Source organism: Halichoerus grypus, chromosome 15 (assembly GCF_964656455.1).
Source record: "Halichoerus grypus chromosome 15, mHalGry1.hap1.1, whole genome shotgun sequence".
In the NCBI taxonomy this organism is placed as follows: domain Eukaryota; kingdom Metazoa; phylum Chordata; class Mammalia; order Carnivora; family Phocidae; genus Halichoerus; species Halichoerus grypus.
In genome coordinates this window covers 16,576,053-16,595,430 of record NC_135726.1, presented here as the reverse complement: position 1 = coordinate 16,595,430, position 19,378 = coordinate 16,576,053, and the positions used below count along the sequence as shown (strand labels likewise).

Here is a 19,378-nt window from a genome sequence, read left to right as displayed (position 1 = left end):
AAACTGGAGATGGGCCTTTGGTCCATGTGATGGCCATTGAGATGCTTATTGTTCTGTGTGGTTTACTCAAAATTGGAAGGCTCAGACTCAAGCTCAAGTTCAATCATCAGGACCCTCTTGGAGGATCCCAAGATCTAGGAGGTGCTGAGCACTCAGTCTTCCCGGGGCCACCAGCCCTACCTCCATTCCTGCTATCTTCCGGGCTCTCTGTGGCATTGGGGGAGGGGCGTCCCTGTCACTCTGGAACTTGCCCACCCTTCATCCTCCCAGTGGATTTGCACTTTAAAAAAAAGTCCTGTGGAGAACAGGTGGGAGGGGGCTGGAGGGGATTTAGGGAGACCTGTTGAAGCTGGTAAGTCCCCAGGTTGGACTCAGCCTCAGCTCCCATTAAATAAGAAATGGGAAAACTGGGAAAGGAGAAAGAAATGTATTTTTTTTCCTAAGCTTCTAAGAGGTTTGCAAACAATTGGAGTAATTAAAAGTTCTCAGAAGTAGCCGATGGTGCCCTTTTCACCGAGGGAATGTGGGCCAAGCATGATATATTAAAAGAGAGGGAGCTGCTCTATTGAAGTTAAAAATAATCTTCTGTCACATGGCTAATTTGTTGGAATGCAGCAATTAAAGGGCTGTGGGCAAAGGGAGAGCTGGAAGCAGCTGGGGAGCTCACAGGCAGAGTGCACGCCCTGGGGACTATGTTTGCAGAGAGAGAAAACAGTGTCACAGCTGACTTAGGGCACCTTATCAGAAAACCCACAAAAGGGGCAGGAAGAAGGAGAAGTGGGGTCAAGTTCAGAGCTGTGACCTTTGGGCTTATCAGACAGTGAAGGGATGGGTCAGGTCTTGTCACCTGTGCTCCCTGGATGCTGATTCACTCAGCTAGGATGAAGGCTTTCCAGATCCCCCCTGCACTTGGAAAATGCATGCCTTTGAATTCATTTCAAAGGAATACATAACCCGAAGGAGCCCTTTGATCCTAAATCCATGGGAAAACAAATCTATATGGTCTTGAGGGGAAAAGCACAGGCCAGCAGTACAAATCTTCATTTGCGGAGTTGGAGTTGGGGATTTTTTTTTTAATTCCTGAAACTTTTGAAAATTTTTTTGAAATGTTGGAGTTGAAAGAGATTAAGTTATGTAATATAATATCTGAATTCCTCAGGTGAGGCAACAAACTCAGAGAAGCTGATTTTACTCAAAGTCACTCAACCAGCAAGTGCGAGAAGTTTTATTCTAACCCAGGTCCTTCGCTAAACAGGAGGGACATGGTGGTTAGGAAGTGCGGGATTCAGACTTCCCTGATACGGAATCTGGCTCCACAAGCTGTGGAGCTGGGGGACTCTCTTGTGAGTGCCTAATTCCTCTCAGTCTCAGTGTTACCATCTGCAAAATGGGAGTAAAGATAGCACCCGCCACCTAGAGTGGTTATAATGCATGTAAAGTATTTAGTGTAACCTCTAGCCTAGAGTAAATGCTTAATAAAATGTAAGCTCTTATTATCCCAGAGCTTTTTCTACACCACCCTGTATCAAATTCCTAGTGCCCTTTTGCAGGTTAACTGGCCCCCACATCCTCTTTGGTTTGGGTGGGTTTCTCCTTCTCTCCTTTCCACCTGCAACTCTGGTGGATTATATAAAAAGAAAAAGAGGACGAGTCGCTTTCTCCTAGCATTTCCTGCATTCTAACACGCCCATGCTACTTGTTTTCTCTCAAGCTCTGGGCCCTCCAGCTTTGTGCTTTCAGTGTGTTTCCCGAGTTGCTGCTAAGCAGAAATGGTGCCAACGTGAAGAAGCAAGTACTGCTGCTGCAAATTCGGTTATCAGATGTATCTGAATCTTTTAGAATACTTGATCAATTTTCAAATTTATAAGGGGCACCACTAACAGAAAGGGCTCTGAACTCCAATGGAGGTTTGGGCTTCAGAGTCTGACCACCCCTGGAAAGTGGAGGCCAAGTTCTATGTGGGCACATAAGTTACAAAGAACAGAAACGTAGCTTGAGGGGGAAAGATAAAAGGAAATTAAGTGGCTCGTTTATGTTTAGGTTTTTCATTTACGACCAGATTCAAGGATTTAACGATGTCCTGAAGACACCTTTCCATTTTGTTGGGCTCTATTCTTGAGACTCTTTCAACTAGGCAGACAAAATGGCCCTGGAGAGCCTCAAGCTTTAGTTTTTTCCAGTTTAGTATTCTCTGAATAAAAAGGGGGTCTTCCCCCTACCCTCTCTTAGTTCTCTTTCCCTATTTTGCTGCTTTAATTCAAGTGCAGGTTCCTGAAACAGCGGGGCCAGGGAAATGAGCTTCTCTGATTGGATAGATTGGATCACATGCCTCACCTGTGAGCACGGGGAGGTGGGGCATACTGATTGACAGCCGGGCTGGCTTCGCGGAGATTAGGATAGAACAGTCCTTAGAGGAAAATGGGGGTTCTAGAAGAAAGGGAAAGACAGGCAGATATAAACCACTAATATCAAAGTCCGGCACGTATGTGCACCTTGCTTCATATCCTCAAAGTGTTCTATAATCCAAGACATAGTAAGAACCTTTGGAGAGGAAAATGCTTTCTTCCCGCTCCAGATATTTCCTTTCTGTAGAGGGCCATCAATGGTCATGCTCTAGGCCCCTCTTTCCCCCTTTCTCCTTGTGCACTTCGAGAAGGAAGAACATCAGGAGAAACTGGGCATGAGTCGTGTCTTCCTCTCCCTGGTCTTTTAGGACCATGATCCTGGGAGGGCGCACAGGTTCTCGTCTCACTCCACACAGGGAGGGCAGCCTGGTCCACTGCTACCTGGGATTGATAGGAAAGTCTGTTTAATTAGAATACAAGGAAGCCTGTTGGGCTCACGCCCTGAGTCACATTCTCCAACCTAACATGTAGCCCTAGTAGAAGGTAATCCGTCTTCTGACTACCTAGACCCCTAACCGACCCAGAGCCTGAGTAGGGAGGAGGCATGCTGTCTATTGAGGCCCCTTCTCAAAAGTCAGCAAGAACCACCAATTTAGAACATCAGAGACCCACAGATTCATCTTCTCACTCTCCCCTTCCTAGATGCCTCCCCCACGGAGGAGCTGGTTACCTCGGGAATCCGCAGAGACTGTGGTGCGCTAGGAGCAGGCTCCGAGATTTACAACAGATTTACAACAGCAGGTGAGAGGAACTGGGATTATTTCACGTGGAGGGGGGTTAAAAGAAACCGAAGGAGGGGGTGACTTCATAGTGGCCTTCACCAGAACCATGCTGAGGGTGAGGCATCACTGGTATTTTTCCACTGCCTCACCCTGACCCGGATCATAGTCCCACTCGTGTCCTTCTATGCCCACCTCTTGGAAAATAAATTGTTCTGTTTCCACAGAAAGGTACAGGAGGTTGGGGCACACAAACCAACTTAAATATAACAACATTTTATTATTATTTATTTTTAATCACAAAAGTATACACAATCTGTGAAAAGAACTAAAAAGTTGTAGAGATGGATAAAGTTGAGAACAAAAATCCACTCCAAGCCCTCTGCCCGGAGATAGCTGTTGTTAGCCTTTTGGCCTCTTATTGTCCAGCTTTTTTTTTTATACATATTTTAAAATTTATCTTTTATTTAAAAAATATAAAAACATTTCAAATAAAATAGAAGTGTATAATGTAAAAGATGAACATAGTATACTCTGTGATTTCTCTTAATATCATGATCTATGTGTACTATTAAATTGGATATTTTTTGTTGTTACCAGTTCCTCTTCTCTCTTCTGGCCTTAGGAATGGTTGACATTAATGGCACTCATTTGAGAGGAAAGTATTGATATTGTGACATCCAATTTAGAGATGGGGAACTAAGGTTCTCAGACTTACCCACAACCATACCTAACTCCTGCCAGGTTCCCTGGGGACTGGAACAATTTCCTAATAAAATAGGCAACTTTGTTAAGAAAAGGAGGCAAAAGAAGGGGCTTCCATAAGCCAGGACTCTTCGCCTTCCTTCTCTACCAGAAATACACATCACATCCACCCTTAGCCACTTCGGCCTCCCTACAACCAAGATTTTGATTCTGGGAACATGTAACTGCAAGTGAACAAAGAGTCAAGGGAAAGTTCTTTATCAGCAGGAGAATTATTTTATTCAGTGTGCTTCCTTACATGAGTTGGGACAATAAAGGGAAAGAATGAGAAGAAATAAAAGGCCAGTTACTCAGGCCACTTTTAATGAATCACCCCCCAGTGTCATTACCCATCCCCAGTCAGGAAAAGCTGGAGTTTTTCCATGCCAAGAAAAACAGAGGGCAGGAAGAAACAAATTACGACCTTGTTTGTGTTTTGTGTCTTAACTATTTGATTTATAGACCTTGATCCAGTGATTATGGATGAAAGAAAATGTCCCAGTGTCCCAAACCTAACCTGAACTTAACCATGGGTGGGTCTCACGTCCACGGCTCAAACTTAGTATGAAGTTAAAACGCTTTAAGAATAAAGTTTCAGGGTTAGGGGCTGCCTATAGGCATTCTTAATCCAGGGGCAAGGCCAAATTCCTTTCCCACATTCCAGTTTCAGAAAACTCTGTTTAGAAACTTAACCCCTTCTCCCTCGTTCCAGAAGTTGGGCATTTATCTATTCAAAAGATAGTAAACACCTACTATGTGCCAAGATACTGGGACTACAATGGTGGGCATACAAATCAATCAACACATAAATCAGAAAAATATGTGTAGCCATGAGTTCTATGGAGAAAAGGAAAACAGAATTATGTATTAGAATGGGTAGCCACTTACGATGAGGTGGCTGACCTCTGTGAAGTCGGGATGAGAGACGACCATTCCAGGTAGAGGGAATATCCCCTGAGGTAGTCTCATGCCTGGCATGTGGAAAATAAACCATCTCCACTCAAAAGAAATTCTTGGCTATTAGGATTATTTTCCAGGAGTTGATCTAGATAGAAAGTTGATAAATTCCTTTCTGAATCTTAACTGTGTAGATGTTCAACCTCACCCGTAAGAAGAGAAATACAAATCAAAACTACAGTGTGATAGCATTTTTTTAAAGATTTATTTATTTATTTATTTATTTATTTATTTATTTATTTGAGAGAGAGAGAGAGAGCGCGCCCAGAGAGGGAGAGGGAGAAGCGGGCTCCCCACTGAGCAGGGACCCCGATGTGGGGATCATGACCTGAGCCGAAGGCAGATGCCTAACCGACTGAGCCACCCGAGTGCCCCGTGATAGCATTTTTTAAATGTCACATTGGTATAATTCAAAAACTTTGGTAACACGCTCTGTGGGGCTGTGAGGAAGCTGTCATTTACATGCATCACCAGTGAAAATAAAAATCGGTACCATTGCTAACCCTACAAATGTGTATGCTTTTGACCTGGAAGTCCCATTTCTTTTACGTATGTAAAATGATGTAAGACCAAGGTTATTAATTATAGCATTGTTTGTAATTTCAAAAGACTGGAAACCCAAATTTCCCAGTAGGAGACTAGTTATGAAACATTCATATCAAACAATGAATATTAACTATGGAAAACTATCCAACTGTAAAAACAAATGAGGAAGCTCTCTATGTATTACTATCTAAACATTTCCAAGTGTCATTAAGTAAAAAAAGCAAGACACAGAACTATGCTACTTTTTACATAAAAGTGAGTAAGCTAGGCATAAATATTTATATTTACTAGCATTTGCATACAGAAACTCAGGAAGGATATACACAAAAAATATTAAGTGATTATCTGGGGTGGGTGAGTGGAAGGGGATGGAAAGTGGGTAGAAAGGGTGGGCAAGAGACTTCACTGAGATGTTTACTTTTTTAAAAATTGATTTTATTTATTTATTTGAGAGAGAGAGACAGAGAGAGAGAGAGAGCACAAGCAGGAAGGAGAGGGAGAAGCAGGCTCCTCGTTGAGCAGGGAGACCAATGTGGGGCTCGATCCCAGGACCCTGGGATCATGACCTGAGCTGAAGGCAGATGCTTAACCGACTGAGCCACCCAGGTGCCCCAGCTTTTTTTTTTTTTTTTTTTTTTTTTTAGTTTTGAATGATGTGAATGTATTAGGGCCTTAAAAAATTAAAAAATTGCCCCTTCTGCTATCCCTGATCTGAATTTATTAATTTATCACTTTGGGGTGCCTGGCTGGCTCAGTTGGAAGAGCATGTGACTCTTGATCTCGGGGTTGTGAGTTCAGGCCCCACATTGGGTGTAGAGATTACTTACCTAAATAAATAAACTTAAAAATTTATCACTTAATCCATAGCCATTGTTTACTTCTCCAACCTCACCCATGAGAAAATTTCTGCTTAATTATGTGTGGATGACTGTTAATAAAGCTGATTTCAAAAATATATTAGCAATTAATCTAATCACCAAGGAGCTTTCTGTGCCTTGCTATTCATCTTCAACAGATTGGATAAAGGCCTTGACCAAAGACAATTGGAGAATTCCTAGGGCAAAACTAGACTAAAGGAAATTGTGTTTATGGAAACATGATTTTTCAAAGTGGCCTTTTGTCCAGTAGATTGAAGTAAAAACAGTGACATCATCCAGTCTATGTACTAGATTATCTTTATCAAAAAGAACCACTTACATTGTAAAAAACTTCAACATTTGAACATCTTTTTATATGCCTTCTTTCATTGGCTCCACATTTGGGAATTATTACAGCTTTTATATGTTTTTAAAAAATATTTCTCCTTTCCCCTCTTCCTGCCCCTTTTCAACCACTAATCCAGACTTCTAACATTGTATCTAAGTTTTGTCTGTTTTTTCCACCCATAGCTTTATTGAGATATAACTGACTATGTAATTCACCTACTGAAAATGTACAATTCAATATCTTTTAGTACAGGCACAGGGATGTGTAACCACCATGCAAACTAATTTTAGAACATTTTTACCCCCTACCCTGTTGGCAGTCATCCCCAGTCCCCCAACCCTCTCAGCCCTGTGCAACCACTAAATCTACTTTCTGTGTCTCTAAACATACATAAATTAAATCATGCGGTCTTTTGTGACTGGCTTCTTTCACTTAGCATGATGTTTTCAAGGTACATCCATGTTTCAGCATGTTGTTTTACTGCTGAATAATAACCCATTTTAAGGACACACTATACTTTCTTTATCCATTCATCAGTTGATGGACATTTGGGTTGTTTCCACTTTTTGGCTATTATGAATAGTGCTGCTATAAACATTTGTAAGCAAGTTGTTGTGTGGACACATAGTTTTCATTTTTCTTGGGTATATACCTAGGAGTGGAATTGCTAAATCCTATGGTAACTCTATGTGTAACTTGGTGAGGAGCTGCAAACTGTTTTCCACAGTGGATGCTCCATTTTACATTCACCCTAGCAGTGTAGGAGTGTTCCAGGTTCTCAGAATACTCACCACCACTTGTTTTGTCTGTCTTTTTTCACTATGGCCATCCTAGCGAGTATGAAGTAGAATCTCATCATGGTTTTGAGTTGCATTTCCCTAAGAGTGATGTTGAGAATCCTTTCATATGCTTATTAGCTATTTGTAGAGCTTCTTTGGTGAAATGTCTACTCAGATCCTTTGTGCATTTTTAAATTGGGTTGTCTTTTTATTGTTGATTGTAAAAGTTCTTTATGTATTCTGGATACAAATCCTTTATCAGATATGTGATTTGCATATATTTTCTACCAGTCTGTGGCTTGTCTCTTCAATCTTTTTTTTTTTTTTAAGATTTTATTTATTTATTTGACAGAGAGACATAGCAAGAGCAGGAACACAAGCAGGGGGAGTGGGAGAGGGAGAAGCAGGCTTCCCGCCAAGCAGGGAGCCTGATGCGGGGCTCGATCCCAGGACCCTGGGATCATGACCCGAGCCGAAGGCAGACACTTAACGAGTGAGCCACCCCTGTCTCTTCAGTCTTTAATGGTATTGTTTGCAGCACAGAAGTTTTTAGTTGTTTTTTTTTTTTACGATTTTATTTACACTGTAAAAGGCCTCCTTTTCCTCAGTGATTTGAGATATTTTTACCACGTCTTCTACTCTTTTTTTAAAGTAATCTTTACACCCAACATGGGGCTCCAACTCAAGACCCCAAGATCAAGAGTTGCATGCTCCACTGACTGAGCCAGCCAGACACCACCCTTCTCTCTCTCTCTCTCTTTTTTTTTTTTACATGTCTTCTATTCTTGAATGCATTTTAGGACTCTGTTTTGTTTTATATGGTCTATTGGTCACACACTATTGGTAGGACTTTATAAAAGCAGGCACCCTGACACCTTGTGGGAGGGTGTGTAAATCAATACATCCCATATGAAGGGTAATTTGCTTATATTTATATACACATAAATATAAAGGGACACATGGGCAACCTCTCAGGTCCGCTCCCTCATCGGGAGCTTTTTACTATCACTCAATAAATTTTGCTTTGCTGCCCACCAAAAAAAATAATAATAATAATAAATATACATATATATATATAAAGGGGCACACATATATATTTATACACACATATATTTTCTTTTTGGAACATGTGTATGTATTTACCTGTTAAGAGTAAGCTAACAAACATCAGGAGGAAAAAAAAGTGGGTGTTCTGAAGCCAGGAAAACCAACCCAGGGTAGAAGCCATCCTCATTAATAGCTATTTACACAGTGATACTTTCTTTCATTTCTGGAAATGAAACTGGGCTGGGGGGCTGCCTGGGTGGCTCAGTTAGTTAAGCATCTGCTTTCGGCTCAGGTCACGATCCCAGGGTCCTGGGATCGAGCCCTGCATCAGGCTCCCTGCTCAGTGGAAAGCCTACTTCTCTCTCTCCCTCTGCTGCTCCCTCTGTGTGCTCACTCACTCTCTCTGTCAAATAAATAAATAAAATTAAAAAAAAGAAAAGAAACTGGGCTGGGCTGTTGGAGGTTGGGCCCCACTGGCATAAGACTGAACAGGATAGTCTTGGGGGAAGCTCCAGAAGAATCCACCCAACAGGCCAGGGAGGTCTGGCTGACCTGAGGGTTGGAACAACTGTAGGATGCTTGCAACCAAACCCTCCCTGAGGCCATACCCTGGAGAATTTGGGCTTCTCACTTTGCATCAACTTCCTGAAGCTTCCCTGACACTGGATGACCTGGGCTTGGCCCTAGGAAGGGAAGGAGAGTGTTGGACTGTGATGGCTTTAAGAGTTTGTCTTCCTTCTGGCAGGGAAAGAGAATAGGTTGCCAGGGGACATAATACCCTGAGAAGGGCAAGAGCAGGTTTGAGGGCTACCTCATTGTATTCCGTTCCTGGAACAGGAAAGGGGACCCCTCCCCCTGCAAAAAGGTGTGAGAACACAGGAGGTGTGTTTGATGTCTGCAAAAAATGAGACAGAATCCTTATTTCTTACTCTATTCTCATGGAGCATGCACAGTGTTTTCCTTGACTGTTTCCTGTTCCAATTCCACTATTTATACAAAAACAGTAGAATGAGGTTGCAAGGTAAATAACGACTTCCCTGGAGCAGATTCTCACATGCTGATCCCACTGTTAGCTGAGACAAATTTCAGAGCATGCTCCTGGACAGCTCGGGGGGAGATTTTCTAATACATAAAAACAGCAAAAGTAAAATGTTAATGTAAAAAATGTTTTATATGGTGGGATGCCTGGCTGGCTCAGTCGGTAGAACATGCAACTCTTGATCTCAGGGTTATGAGTTCAAACCTCACATTGGGCATGGAGACTACCTAAAAAAATAAAAAAGTTTTATATGGTAGGCGCCATCTTCCTCTTAGTAAGTTTCTTTAGGAGGTAGGTCTCATTTATAGCATCTAGAAGTAATAACTCCAAAATATCCAGCATTTACTGAGGACTGTCTGTGGCAGGCACTGTGCTGAGTTTTGTTTAATACTCATGTTGACACAGTACTTAGCAGTAGTTACTCAGTAAATATTTATCAAAAAGCTTGGAAAAAACTATCAAAGGCATTCAAGAATAGACAATTACAGCCAATATTCCTCATGAATATAGATGCAAAGATCTTTAAAAAACACTAGCAAATTAAATCCAACAATATATTAAAAAGGCTACATCATAACCAACTGGAGTTTATTCCAGGAATGCAAAGATGGTTAAGTTTTTGAAAACCATTCAAAATAATTCACCATCTTAACATAATAAAGGAAAAAAAAATCAAATGGTCATCTCAAAGGATACAGAAAAAATATTTGACAGGATTCAATATCCTTTTATGATTAAAAAAAAGGAAACTAGGAATATGGGGGAATTCTGCCTTGTATCTGATAAAGGGCATCAGCTGAAAAATCTACAGACAACATCTTATTTATTTATTTCTTTATGTATTCATTAAATATTTTATTTACTTATTTGTCAGCGAGAGAGAGCACAAGCAGGGCGAGCAGCAGGCAGAGGGAGAAGCAGGCTCCCCGCTGAGCAAGGAGCCCGATGCAGAACTCGATACCAGGATCCTGGGATCATGACCCCAGCCGAAGGCAGATGCTTACCCGACTGAGCCACCCAAGCGTCCTGACAACATCATATTTAATCATGAAAACCTGAATGCTTTCCTCCTAAGTTTGGAAACAAGGCAAGGATGCTCATTTCACTGTTTTTATTTAATGTTGTACTAGAAGTCCCAGCCAGTGAAATAAGGCAAGAAAAAAAGAAAAAGCACACAGATTGGAAAGGAGGAAGTAAATTGTCTTTATTAGCAGATGACATGATTGCTATATAGGTTATTCTAAGAAATATACAAAACAACCACTAGAACTCTAAGTGAATTTAGCAAGGTCATAGGATACTTAAGTCAATGTACAAAATCCATTATATTTCTCTATTATAGCTGCAAACAAGTGAAAACTGAAATAACTCCATTTATAATAGCATAAAAATCATAAAATATTTAGGAATAAACTTAACAAAAATGCAAAGGACCTTTATGCTGAAAACTACAAATTAAAATAAGATTCAAATAAATGAGCAGTATACCATATTTGTGGATTATGAGAGTCAAGGTTGTTAAGATGTTTATTCTCTATAAATTAATCTATAAGCTCTTTTTTAGAAATTAACTGGCTGATTTTAAAATTACCTTTTTTATTCTGGGATAATTTTAGATTTACAGAAAAGTTGCAAAAATAGTACAGAGAATTCTTATATACCCTTCACCCAGCTTCCCATAACATTAACATCTTATATTTACTGTAGTACATTTGTCAAAACTAAGAAATCAACACTGGCACCTTACCATTACTTTATCTGGATTTCAGTGTTTTTTCCCTAATGTCCTTTTTTGTTGTTGTTGTAGGATCCAGTCCAGGATATTTCTTTGCATTTAGTTGTCTTATGTCTTTAGTCCACTTGGGTCTGTGACAGTTTCTAAGTGTTTCCTAATTTTGTTTTTAATAAGTTTGACAGTTTTGAGGAATATTGGTCAGGCATTTTGTAGAATGCCCCTCAATTTGGGTTTGCCTAATGTTTTTCTCATGCTTCCACTGGGATTATGGGTTTTTGGGAAGACTACATAGTGATGAAGTGCTCTCCTCATCACATACCATGCTACCAATATGATTTATCACTGATGTTAACTTTGGTTACTTGGTTCAACAAGATAATTTTAAAATTTATTTGGAAATACAAAAGATCTAAAATAGCAGAAACAATTTTGAAAAATAAGAGCAAAGCTGAAGGATTTACATTACCTGACTTCAAGCCTTACTACAAAACTATAGTAATCAAGACAGTGTGGTATTGGCCTTAGAATAGACAAATCACTGGAACGGAATAGAAAGTTCAGAGAAAGACCCACATTGATATGGGTAATTCATTTTCAAGAAAGACATGAATATAATTCATTGGGGAATTATGTTTTCATCAAATGGTGTTGGTCCAATTGGGTATCCACTTGGAAAAAAAAAGAGATCAAGAAAGCTACCTAATATTAACCAAGCTTGTGAGTGGCAGGGATGGGGATTCCAAGCTAGACTTTCTGGCTAACGCATAGTAATTGTGAATATGAATTTAATTATCAGTACATTTAGGCTACAATCTTTTTCTGAATCAAATTCAATCTGAAGGGGTACCTGGGTGGCTCAGTCGGTTAAGCATCTGCCTTTGGTTTAGGTCATGATCCCAGGGTCCTGGGATCGAGCCCCACATTGGGCTCCTTGCTTAGCGGGGAGTCTGCTTCTCCCTCTCCCTCTGCCTGCCGCTCCCCCTGCTTGTGCTCTCTCTCTCTTTCCCTCTCGCTCTCTATCTCTCCCTCTGTCAAATAAATAAATGAAATCTTTAAAAAAAATTCAATCTGAGGTCATGCTTTTAAAAGATATAAATGTCTTCTTTTTTTTTTTTAAGATTTTATTTATTTATTTGGGAGAGAGACAGAGATAGCAAGAGAGCAGGAGCGGGGAGGAGAGGGAGAAGCAGGCTTCCCGCCAAGCAGGGAGCCCGATATGGGGCTCGATCGCAGGACCCTGAGATCATGACCCGAGCCGACGGCAGATGTTTAACTGACTGAGCCACCCAGGCGCCCCTAAACAATGTAAAGTCTTAAAAGTAGAATGAGGACTGAAAAATGTACCTGATTCAAGGAGACTAAGGAGACATATGTAAATGCAATGCATGATCCTGGATTTGTATGAATGTTAAATTCCTTGAATTTGAAAATCATACTGGGGTTATGTAAGAGTCTGTTCTCATTCTTAGGAGATACATAATTATTTGGAGGTATAGGGTCATGATGTCTACAACTTGTTCTGAAATGGTCTAACATTATTCACAACAACAGCAATAATAAATATATATGGAAGAAATCAAATATGAAAAGACATTCACAGTAAATCTAAGTTAAGAGTATATGGGAGTTCATTGTATTATTCTTCCAATGTACCTGTTTGAAATTCTCAAAAAGGAATTTAAATATTAATTTAAAAAACACTTTAATGCGATCCTAATTCCACTTGCCAGGATGATGACAAATTCAGTCTTAGTCATTTATGGGAGCAGTTCCCCTCCTTCCCAGGGGTTTTACATAGTTCAAACATTCGGGAAGGGCCCTCTAGCCTTCAGGCCACATTGCTCACTTCCCAAAAGATCTTTTGTAGAGCTGACAGCCTCTGCACTGGGTCTCAAGTAGTCTGCTAGCTGGGAGCCCTGGCACAGAAGGTCTGATCTCCCTGCCTACATTATGTAGCCCTTCCCCTCTGACGTCCTCTTGCCTCTACCGCTCCCCTCCCTCCATCCCTTTCAGGAAACTTGTGGGTTTCCTGTTACTCTTACTGGAGGAATCCCAAACCACTTTTCTCTTCCCAGTCTCAGAAAACCTGCTTTTGGTATTATGGTACTCCAAATATATTTCTCTAACCCTTCCCTTTGTTGAGTTCTTCTATACTACCATCTTAGGGTTTTTAAAAACACTATTGGACTCAGTTTCCTAAAGGTGGAAATAGTAAAGGAAATGCTGTGTAATTTTACTAATTTATTGTATGAGAGATAAAGACGTATATGCTTCAGAAAAAGTTCAAGGTTTCCCAAAGTTATCCACAAATCACTTGCATCAGTCATCACAAATACATGCTAAAAATGTTCTTTTCTGGTTTTATATCCAGACCACTGGGCCTAAATCTCTGGAGGTGGGGCTGGGAATCTGCATTTTTTTTTTTTTTTTTTTTACTGGGTTAAAACAATGTTTTATTATTTCTCACAATTCTGTGTGTTGACTGGGCAGTTCTGCTGAGTAAGCGTGGGCTCACTCAGTGTTCACACTCAGCTGACAAGTTGATGAAGGGGTGGGCTCAGCTGAGAGTTTAAATGGCTGATCTTTAATCCCAGGCTTCTTCACAGCATCTTGATCTCTGTCGGGGTAGTGTTCCTACGTGGTGAAGATGGAAACTTCAAGGCCTCTTGAGGTCTGAACTTCATAACTTGCACAACATCACTTCTGCCACAATCAATTGGTCAGAGTAACTAATAAGGCAAGCCAGGATTCAAGGTGAGGAGGAGACTCCCCTGTTTGGACAGGAAGGAATCTGTATTTTTAAAGATTTTTATTTATTTATTTGAGAGAGAGAGAGCACAAGCAGTGGGGAGGGGCAGAGGGAGAGAGAGAAGCACTCCCCTCCCCCCCCAGGACCCTGGGATCATGACCTGAGCCAAAGGCAGCCACTTAACTGACTGAGCTCCCCAGGTACCCCAGAATCTGTATTTTTAAAACAGCCTCCTCAGATGACACATGCACACTGGGGTTAAGTGTGAATTATTCATTTAACAAATATGTGTTCAGAGCTGTGTCCCATTACATTTGGAACAAATCTCTATTTCTAGAATTTAAATTCATATATATATATGTAAATGTTTTTTAGAAGGCTTTCTTTTTTTTTTTTAAGATTTTATTTATTTGAGAGAGAGAGAGACAGAGCCCAAGCAGGGGGAGGGGCAGGAGAGGGAGAAGCAGGGTCCCCACTGAGCAGGGACCCTGGGATCATGACCTGAGCTGAAGGCAGATGCTTAACGGACTGAGGTGCCCTCAGAACGCCTATTTTTTATGTTACTTCTCAATCACAGAGCCTATCACAGTACTTGTGACACAGTAAATGTTCTGTAAATGAACATAAGTATTTGAATCTAGTTTGTGGAATATCCTAAGAATCATATGGAATTTCTCTCATAATTTCAGTCTCATTTGGGAGGTAAGATATGGGAAGTTAAGATTTACAGATACAGGGGCGCCTGGGTGGCTCAGTCGTTAAGCGTCTGCCTTCGGCTCAGGTCATGATCCCAGGTCCTGGGATCGAGCCCCGCATCGGGCTCCCTGCTCGGCGGGAAGCCTGCTTCTCCCTCTCCCACTCCCCCTGCTTGTGTTCCCTCTCTCGCTGTGTCTCTGTCAAATAAATTAAAAAAAAAAAAAAAAAAAAGATTTACAGATACAGGGGGTTTCCTGAAATAGTAATATGCTTTGGTGCTGTAGGAGATGGGACCACTGGAGGCTGGAACGTCCGGGGAGTTTGTGAAAAAGAATTTCAGGAGGAGCTTGAAAATGAGTAGGCAGTGGAAGGAAGAGGGTCGGTGCACCTGGTATGATCGCAGAAGTGGTTTTATTACCAGCAGGTTTAGGAGTCAGTGGCTGGTACACAAGTCTTGTAAAAGGAATGGTGGAAAATATTAGTAAAAGGGGTTGGGGATGGATTGTGGAGAGTCTGGGAGAGTGACAGGATGGAAAGGACATTACATGTCAATCTGTCAGTTGTAATGGCAGTTAAAAATGAGGAGCTTACAACACTGCACATCAGCCAAGCTTGGAATTCCAAAATGCTGGGATCTCTAGCTGGGAATAGTTGAGGTGAATTTTATTTTAGAACACATAGAAACGAAAATAGCATACTATGTTCTGATCACCAAATAATGCGTTTAAAAATGAGATTCCCCCTTCCCAACTTCAATATATAATTGACGTGTAACAAAATCAGATTCTCGGTAGTGGCAGAGACTTGAGGTAGTACCTGTCCACGGCCTTAGGCGAATTACGGCCCCGCCCCCCCCTTTTTTTTAGCACCGCTGTCGTTCGTGCCTTGATTACTATGTGCCAAGCGCTGTGCAGATACACTCTCTCATTTAATAGACCAAACAAAGTTATCTCGCCCATTTTACTGGTGAGGAAAATGAGGCAGTCGTGATTCGTCCCGTCACAGCCCGAAGGTTGCAAAAAAAGATGTAAACCCGGGCTGGAATACAGGCCGCACAGGAGGTGGGGGAAAAGAAGCTTCGCGTGGAGAGGTCATGGCGAAGGGAAGGGAAACGGGAAAAAAGAGACTCGGCCCCGTCTTCCAGGACTCCGCAGGTCGCTTCACTGAGTGAAGGGGAAACCTCTCTTGCGTAACACCCGTCAACACGTCTCCATTAGGCGTCTTTCCAAAATCACGGTACCTGGTTGGCGAGAGTGGAGGGATAGACGATCCTGATTGGTTAGTTGGACCTCGAACCAGGCCTACGCTCCAAGGAGCGGGCGAGAGGTGGGCGGGACTTGAAACTGAATCCGTTGTTTCATTGGTGAGAAGAAAAACGAACCAGGCACTATTCGGGAGCGTGATTGGCTGTTGCCAGGATCCCTCCGACGGCCGTAGGGGCCTTAGTTACGGAAGCCGGGGAGGGCTGAGCACAAGGTCTACATCGAGGAAGTTAACCTCGGAAGCCGGGATAGTGGTAGAGAAGAGCTATTTCAGGCCCAATGGCGACTGTGGAAGCAAGCGACAGCGATGGGAAAGGGCCAGGGGTCGAGACCTCCGTCACATATTATCGATTGGAGGAGGTGGCGAAGCGCAACTCCATGAAAGAGATATGGCTGGTGATGCACGGGCGAGTCTACGATATTACCCGTTTCCTTAACGAGGTGGGGCCCGGGAGGTGGGCGGCCCCTGCGAGCTGCACGGGTGAGGGGTGGTCCGGACCGGAAAAGTTGCAGGGTGTGTGTAAGAGGGAAATGAAGCCTGGCTGAGGGCGATAAGGCGTACGAAAGGGACCACAACTCCCCTAGACGGAAACTGAGGGGCCTGTTCTGCATGCATTTCTAACCAGCACTAAATTCCGGAGTCTTCAATAATGTCGTGAATTGCATATCATATATTGGGTACTTAACTGTACGCTAGGCCAAACTCTTAAGCCATCATTATCCCCATTTTACAGAAAGGGAAACTGAGCCTCAGGGACTGAGGATTCTCAAGGTCACACGCTTAACAGCCTATAACCCTTCCAATCTAGGTTTGAAGGGCTCTGAATCTGTGCTCTTTCCACCGCGCTCTCTGAAGTAATTCATTTCTGGTTTTCTTGAGAAGAAACTGAGATTTTTTTTACCCCCTGATTATGCTACCTTTATTTTCTATTAATTTGAGTTGACCTTGAGCCCAGAAGGTCATGAGATAACTTTTCTGGTCATTGACTCATCTTCCTTGTTAAATCTTCAAACCTGTTGCATTAGGTCTTATTATGCAAGTTCTTGAGGCGGTGGTGCAACTGAGTGATTTTTTTTTTTTTTTAATTTAAGGAAACAGGATAGACTTTTGTCTAAACAAACGTATTGAGGTGTACTTTACATACAAAAATTGTGCCCATTTAAAATGTACAGTTGATGAGTTTTGACAAATGTGTTCATCCATGTAATCACACTCCCAATTAAGACAGAGCATTTCCATCACCCTAAAAACTTCCCTCTTGCTCCTTGGCAGTCCACCCACCCCAGTCCCTGAGGCTTTGAGGTATTTATGTATATACACATATTAACATATATATTTTTTAGGTGTGTATCATTTTGAGTAATGAAATCTTGTGAATTCCTTGGAAATTCCTGCACAATATAACCTTGTTGTAACTGAAAAAAAAATTTCTGTTCTGTGAATCAAATATACTAGTAAAATACTTTTTCTACATTCTGATTCATAAATCTATAAAAAGCTTCGAAATGTAAAGGTTCCCAAAAGGACTTTTTTTTTTTTTTTAAGATTTTATTTATTTATCTGACAGAGAGAGAGAGACATCGAGAGAGGAAACACAAGCAGGGGGAGTGGGAGAGGGAGAAGCAGGCTTCCAGCTGAGCAAGGAGCCTGATGCAGGGCTCCATCCCAGGACCCTGGGATCAGGACCTGAGCCAAAGGCAGACGCTTAACAACTGAGCCACCAAGGCACCCCAAGGACATTGTTTTTAATAAATCTTCCTAATGGCCAGTAAGTTAACATCTTAGAATTTAGTAACTTGTATTTGAGTGGGGTATGGCCTTTTATGCTTTTAAAAGGTACTTTAAAAATATTTTCCCATTATTTCATCCTTGAATTACTAGTTGAGGGTACATCTGATTTGGATGTAGTGATCCCTATGTTAACAGGATGAGAAACAGGTTCACAGAGATTTTGGTTGTACGGTTGATGAGTGGCAGAATCTGGTTTCGGTAGATCCCTTGATTTCTCTTGTGTACATAGCATTACTTCAGAATTCTAGCCTTAGCTTAGTCCTTTGGTGCATATGTACCTCATTGTAAGTTAAAGTTGTGGGTTGTAGCCTGTTAAAGCATAGCTCGTAATGGTAGGTAATAATGTTTTTCGTTTGTGGTTTCATTTCCCCCGAATTTCTGCTTGATTGATTTAGAATACACAATGAACTTGGAAGGAACACTCAGTGCTTGTGGTGGACCTTCGTTCAATCTTGAGGAGTGGTTGCTAACCTGGTTCACACATGTTGGTAGAGCCAGAGACATCACAGGTATGCCAGAGCTGCCCATGAAGCTTGAGCCACAGCTCTTTACCTGCAGCTCTTTACCTAAGCTCTTCTTACTTAACGTGTTCTGTCATCTCAGTTCCTATTTTCTTGTTCATTCCAAGCCTGTTCATTCATTCACTTGCTCATTCAAATATTTATCAAGTGTCTATTATGTGTCACATACTGTTCTAGGTGCTTAGGATACAGCAGTGGATATGTGTATTTATGCCTTCATGGAGATTAATCTATGGGGAGTGGACAATAAGCTGAGTGAATAGCTGTAATATATGCTATGTTAGGTAGTGGTAGGTTCTAAGAAGAAAAATAAAGCGGCGAAGACGTATTGTAGACGTATATGGGATGAGGGTGTAAGGGTAAGGGGTTGAAATTTTAGGCATGATGGCCAGAGTTGGTTTTATTAAGAACATGACTAGAGTAAAGGCCAGAAGGAAGTTAAAGATGCTAGCCATGTGGGTATCTGCAGGAAGAGCATTCCTGTCAGAGGGAGCAAGTTAGAAGGCCTTGAGGTGGGAGTTTGTCTGGTGTTGTTTGAGGCCAAGTGAGGGAGGCCATAGTGGCTGGATGGTAGTAGATGAGGTGAGCATGATTAGGTGAGGGCAGATCAAGTATAATTCTGCAGGCTTTAGGAAGGGTTTTGACTTTGTGTAGGCTAGGAACCCACGCTGGAGCAGGGGAGTGTCATGATGTGACTTAATGATTTAATAGTATCACTCTGCCTGCATGGTTTAAAAGAGACTGGAGGAGGGCAAAGGGAGAATTGAGGAGCCTAGTTATAGGAGGCTGTTGTAGTAATTTGGGCAAGAGGTGGTGGTGGCTTGGACCAGGCTGGTGGCAGTGAGAGGTGGTGAGAAGTATCAGATTTTGGATGTGTGTTTTGTTTTTTTTTCCCCAAGATTTATTTATTTTGGCAGTGGGGGAGAGAGGGGATGGCAGGGGGAGAGGGCAAGAGAGTCTTAAGCAGAGCACGATGTGGGATTTGAACTTGCAACCCTGAAATCATGCCCTGAGCTGAAACCAAGAGTTCATCCCTTAACCAGCCAACCAAGAGGCGCCCCTGGATGTGTTTTGATGGTAGAGCCAATAGGATTTAATGATGCATTGGGTTTGAGGAGTGAGAGAAATAAAAAATGGCACCAAGGTTTTTGGCCTATAGGTCAGGAGGAATAGAATTGCTA

At 41.8% G+C, this 19,378-nt stretch overlaps 2 protein-coding genes across 5 annotated transcripts in view; both read left to right on the top strand.

The window, feature by feature from the left end:
- The window catches only part of NIP7 (nucleolar pre-rRNA processing protein NIP7), a 68,946-nt gene extending 57,070 nt beyond the window's left edge, over nt 1–11,876 (top strand). The window contains exons 5-6 of the mRNA XM_036087000.2: nt 3,048–3,146; nt 10,317–11,876. Of these exons, the coding sequence (XP_035942893.1) occupies nt 3,048–3,107 (60 nt within the window). The 3' untranslated portion in view covers nt 3,108–3,146; nt 10,317–11,876. The remainder of the gene's footprint in view (nt 1–3,047; nt 3,147–10,316) is intronic.
- A 4,176-nt stretch (nt 11,877–16,052) lies between these two features.
- Nucleotides 16,053–19,378, top strand: part of CYB5B (cytochrome b5 type B) — a 49,498-nt gene continuing 46,172 nt past the window's right edge. For 3 of the 4 annotated variants that reach the window (XR_013444423.1, XM_036087025.2, XM_036087036.2), the window contains exon 1: nt 16,053–16,325. Coding sequence is in view for 3 of the 4 variants with exons in the window: in XM_036087025.2 (XP_035942918.1) it covers nt 16,164–16,325 (162 nt within the window). In the remaining variant the exon portion in view is untranslated. The remainder of the gene's footprint in view (nt 16,326–19,378) is intronic. The other variant, XM_036087009.2, reaches the window with a different exon arrangement.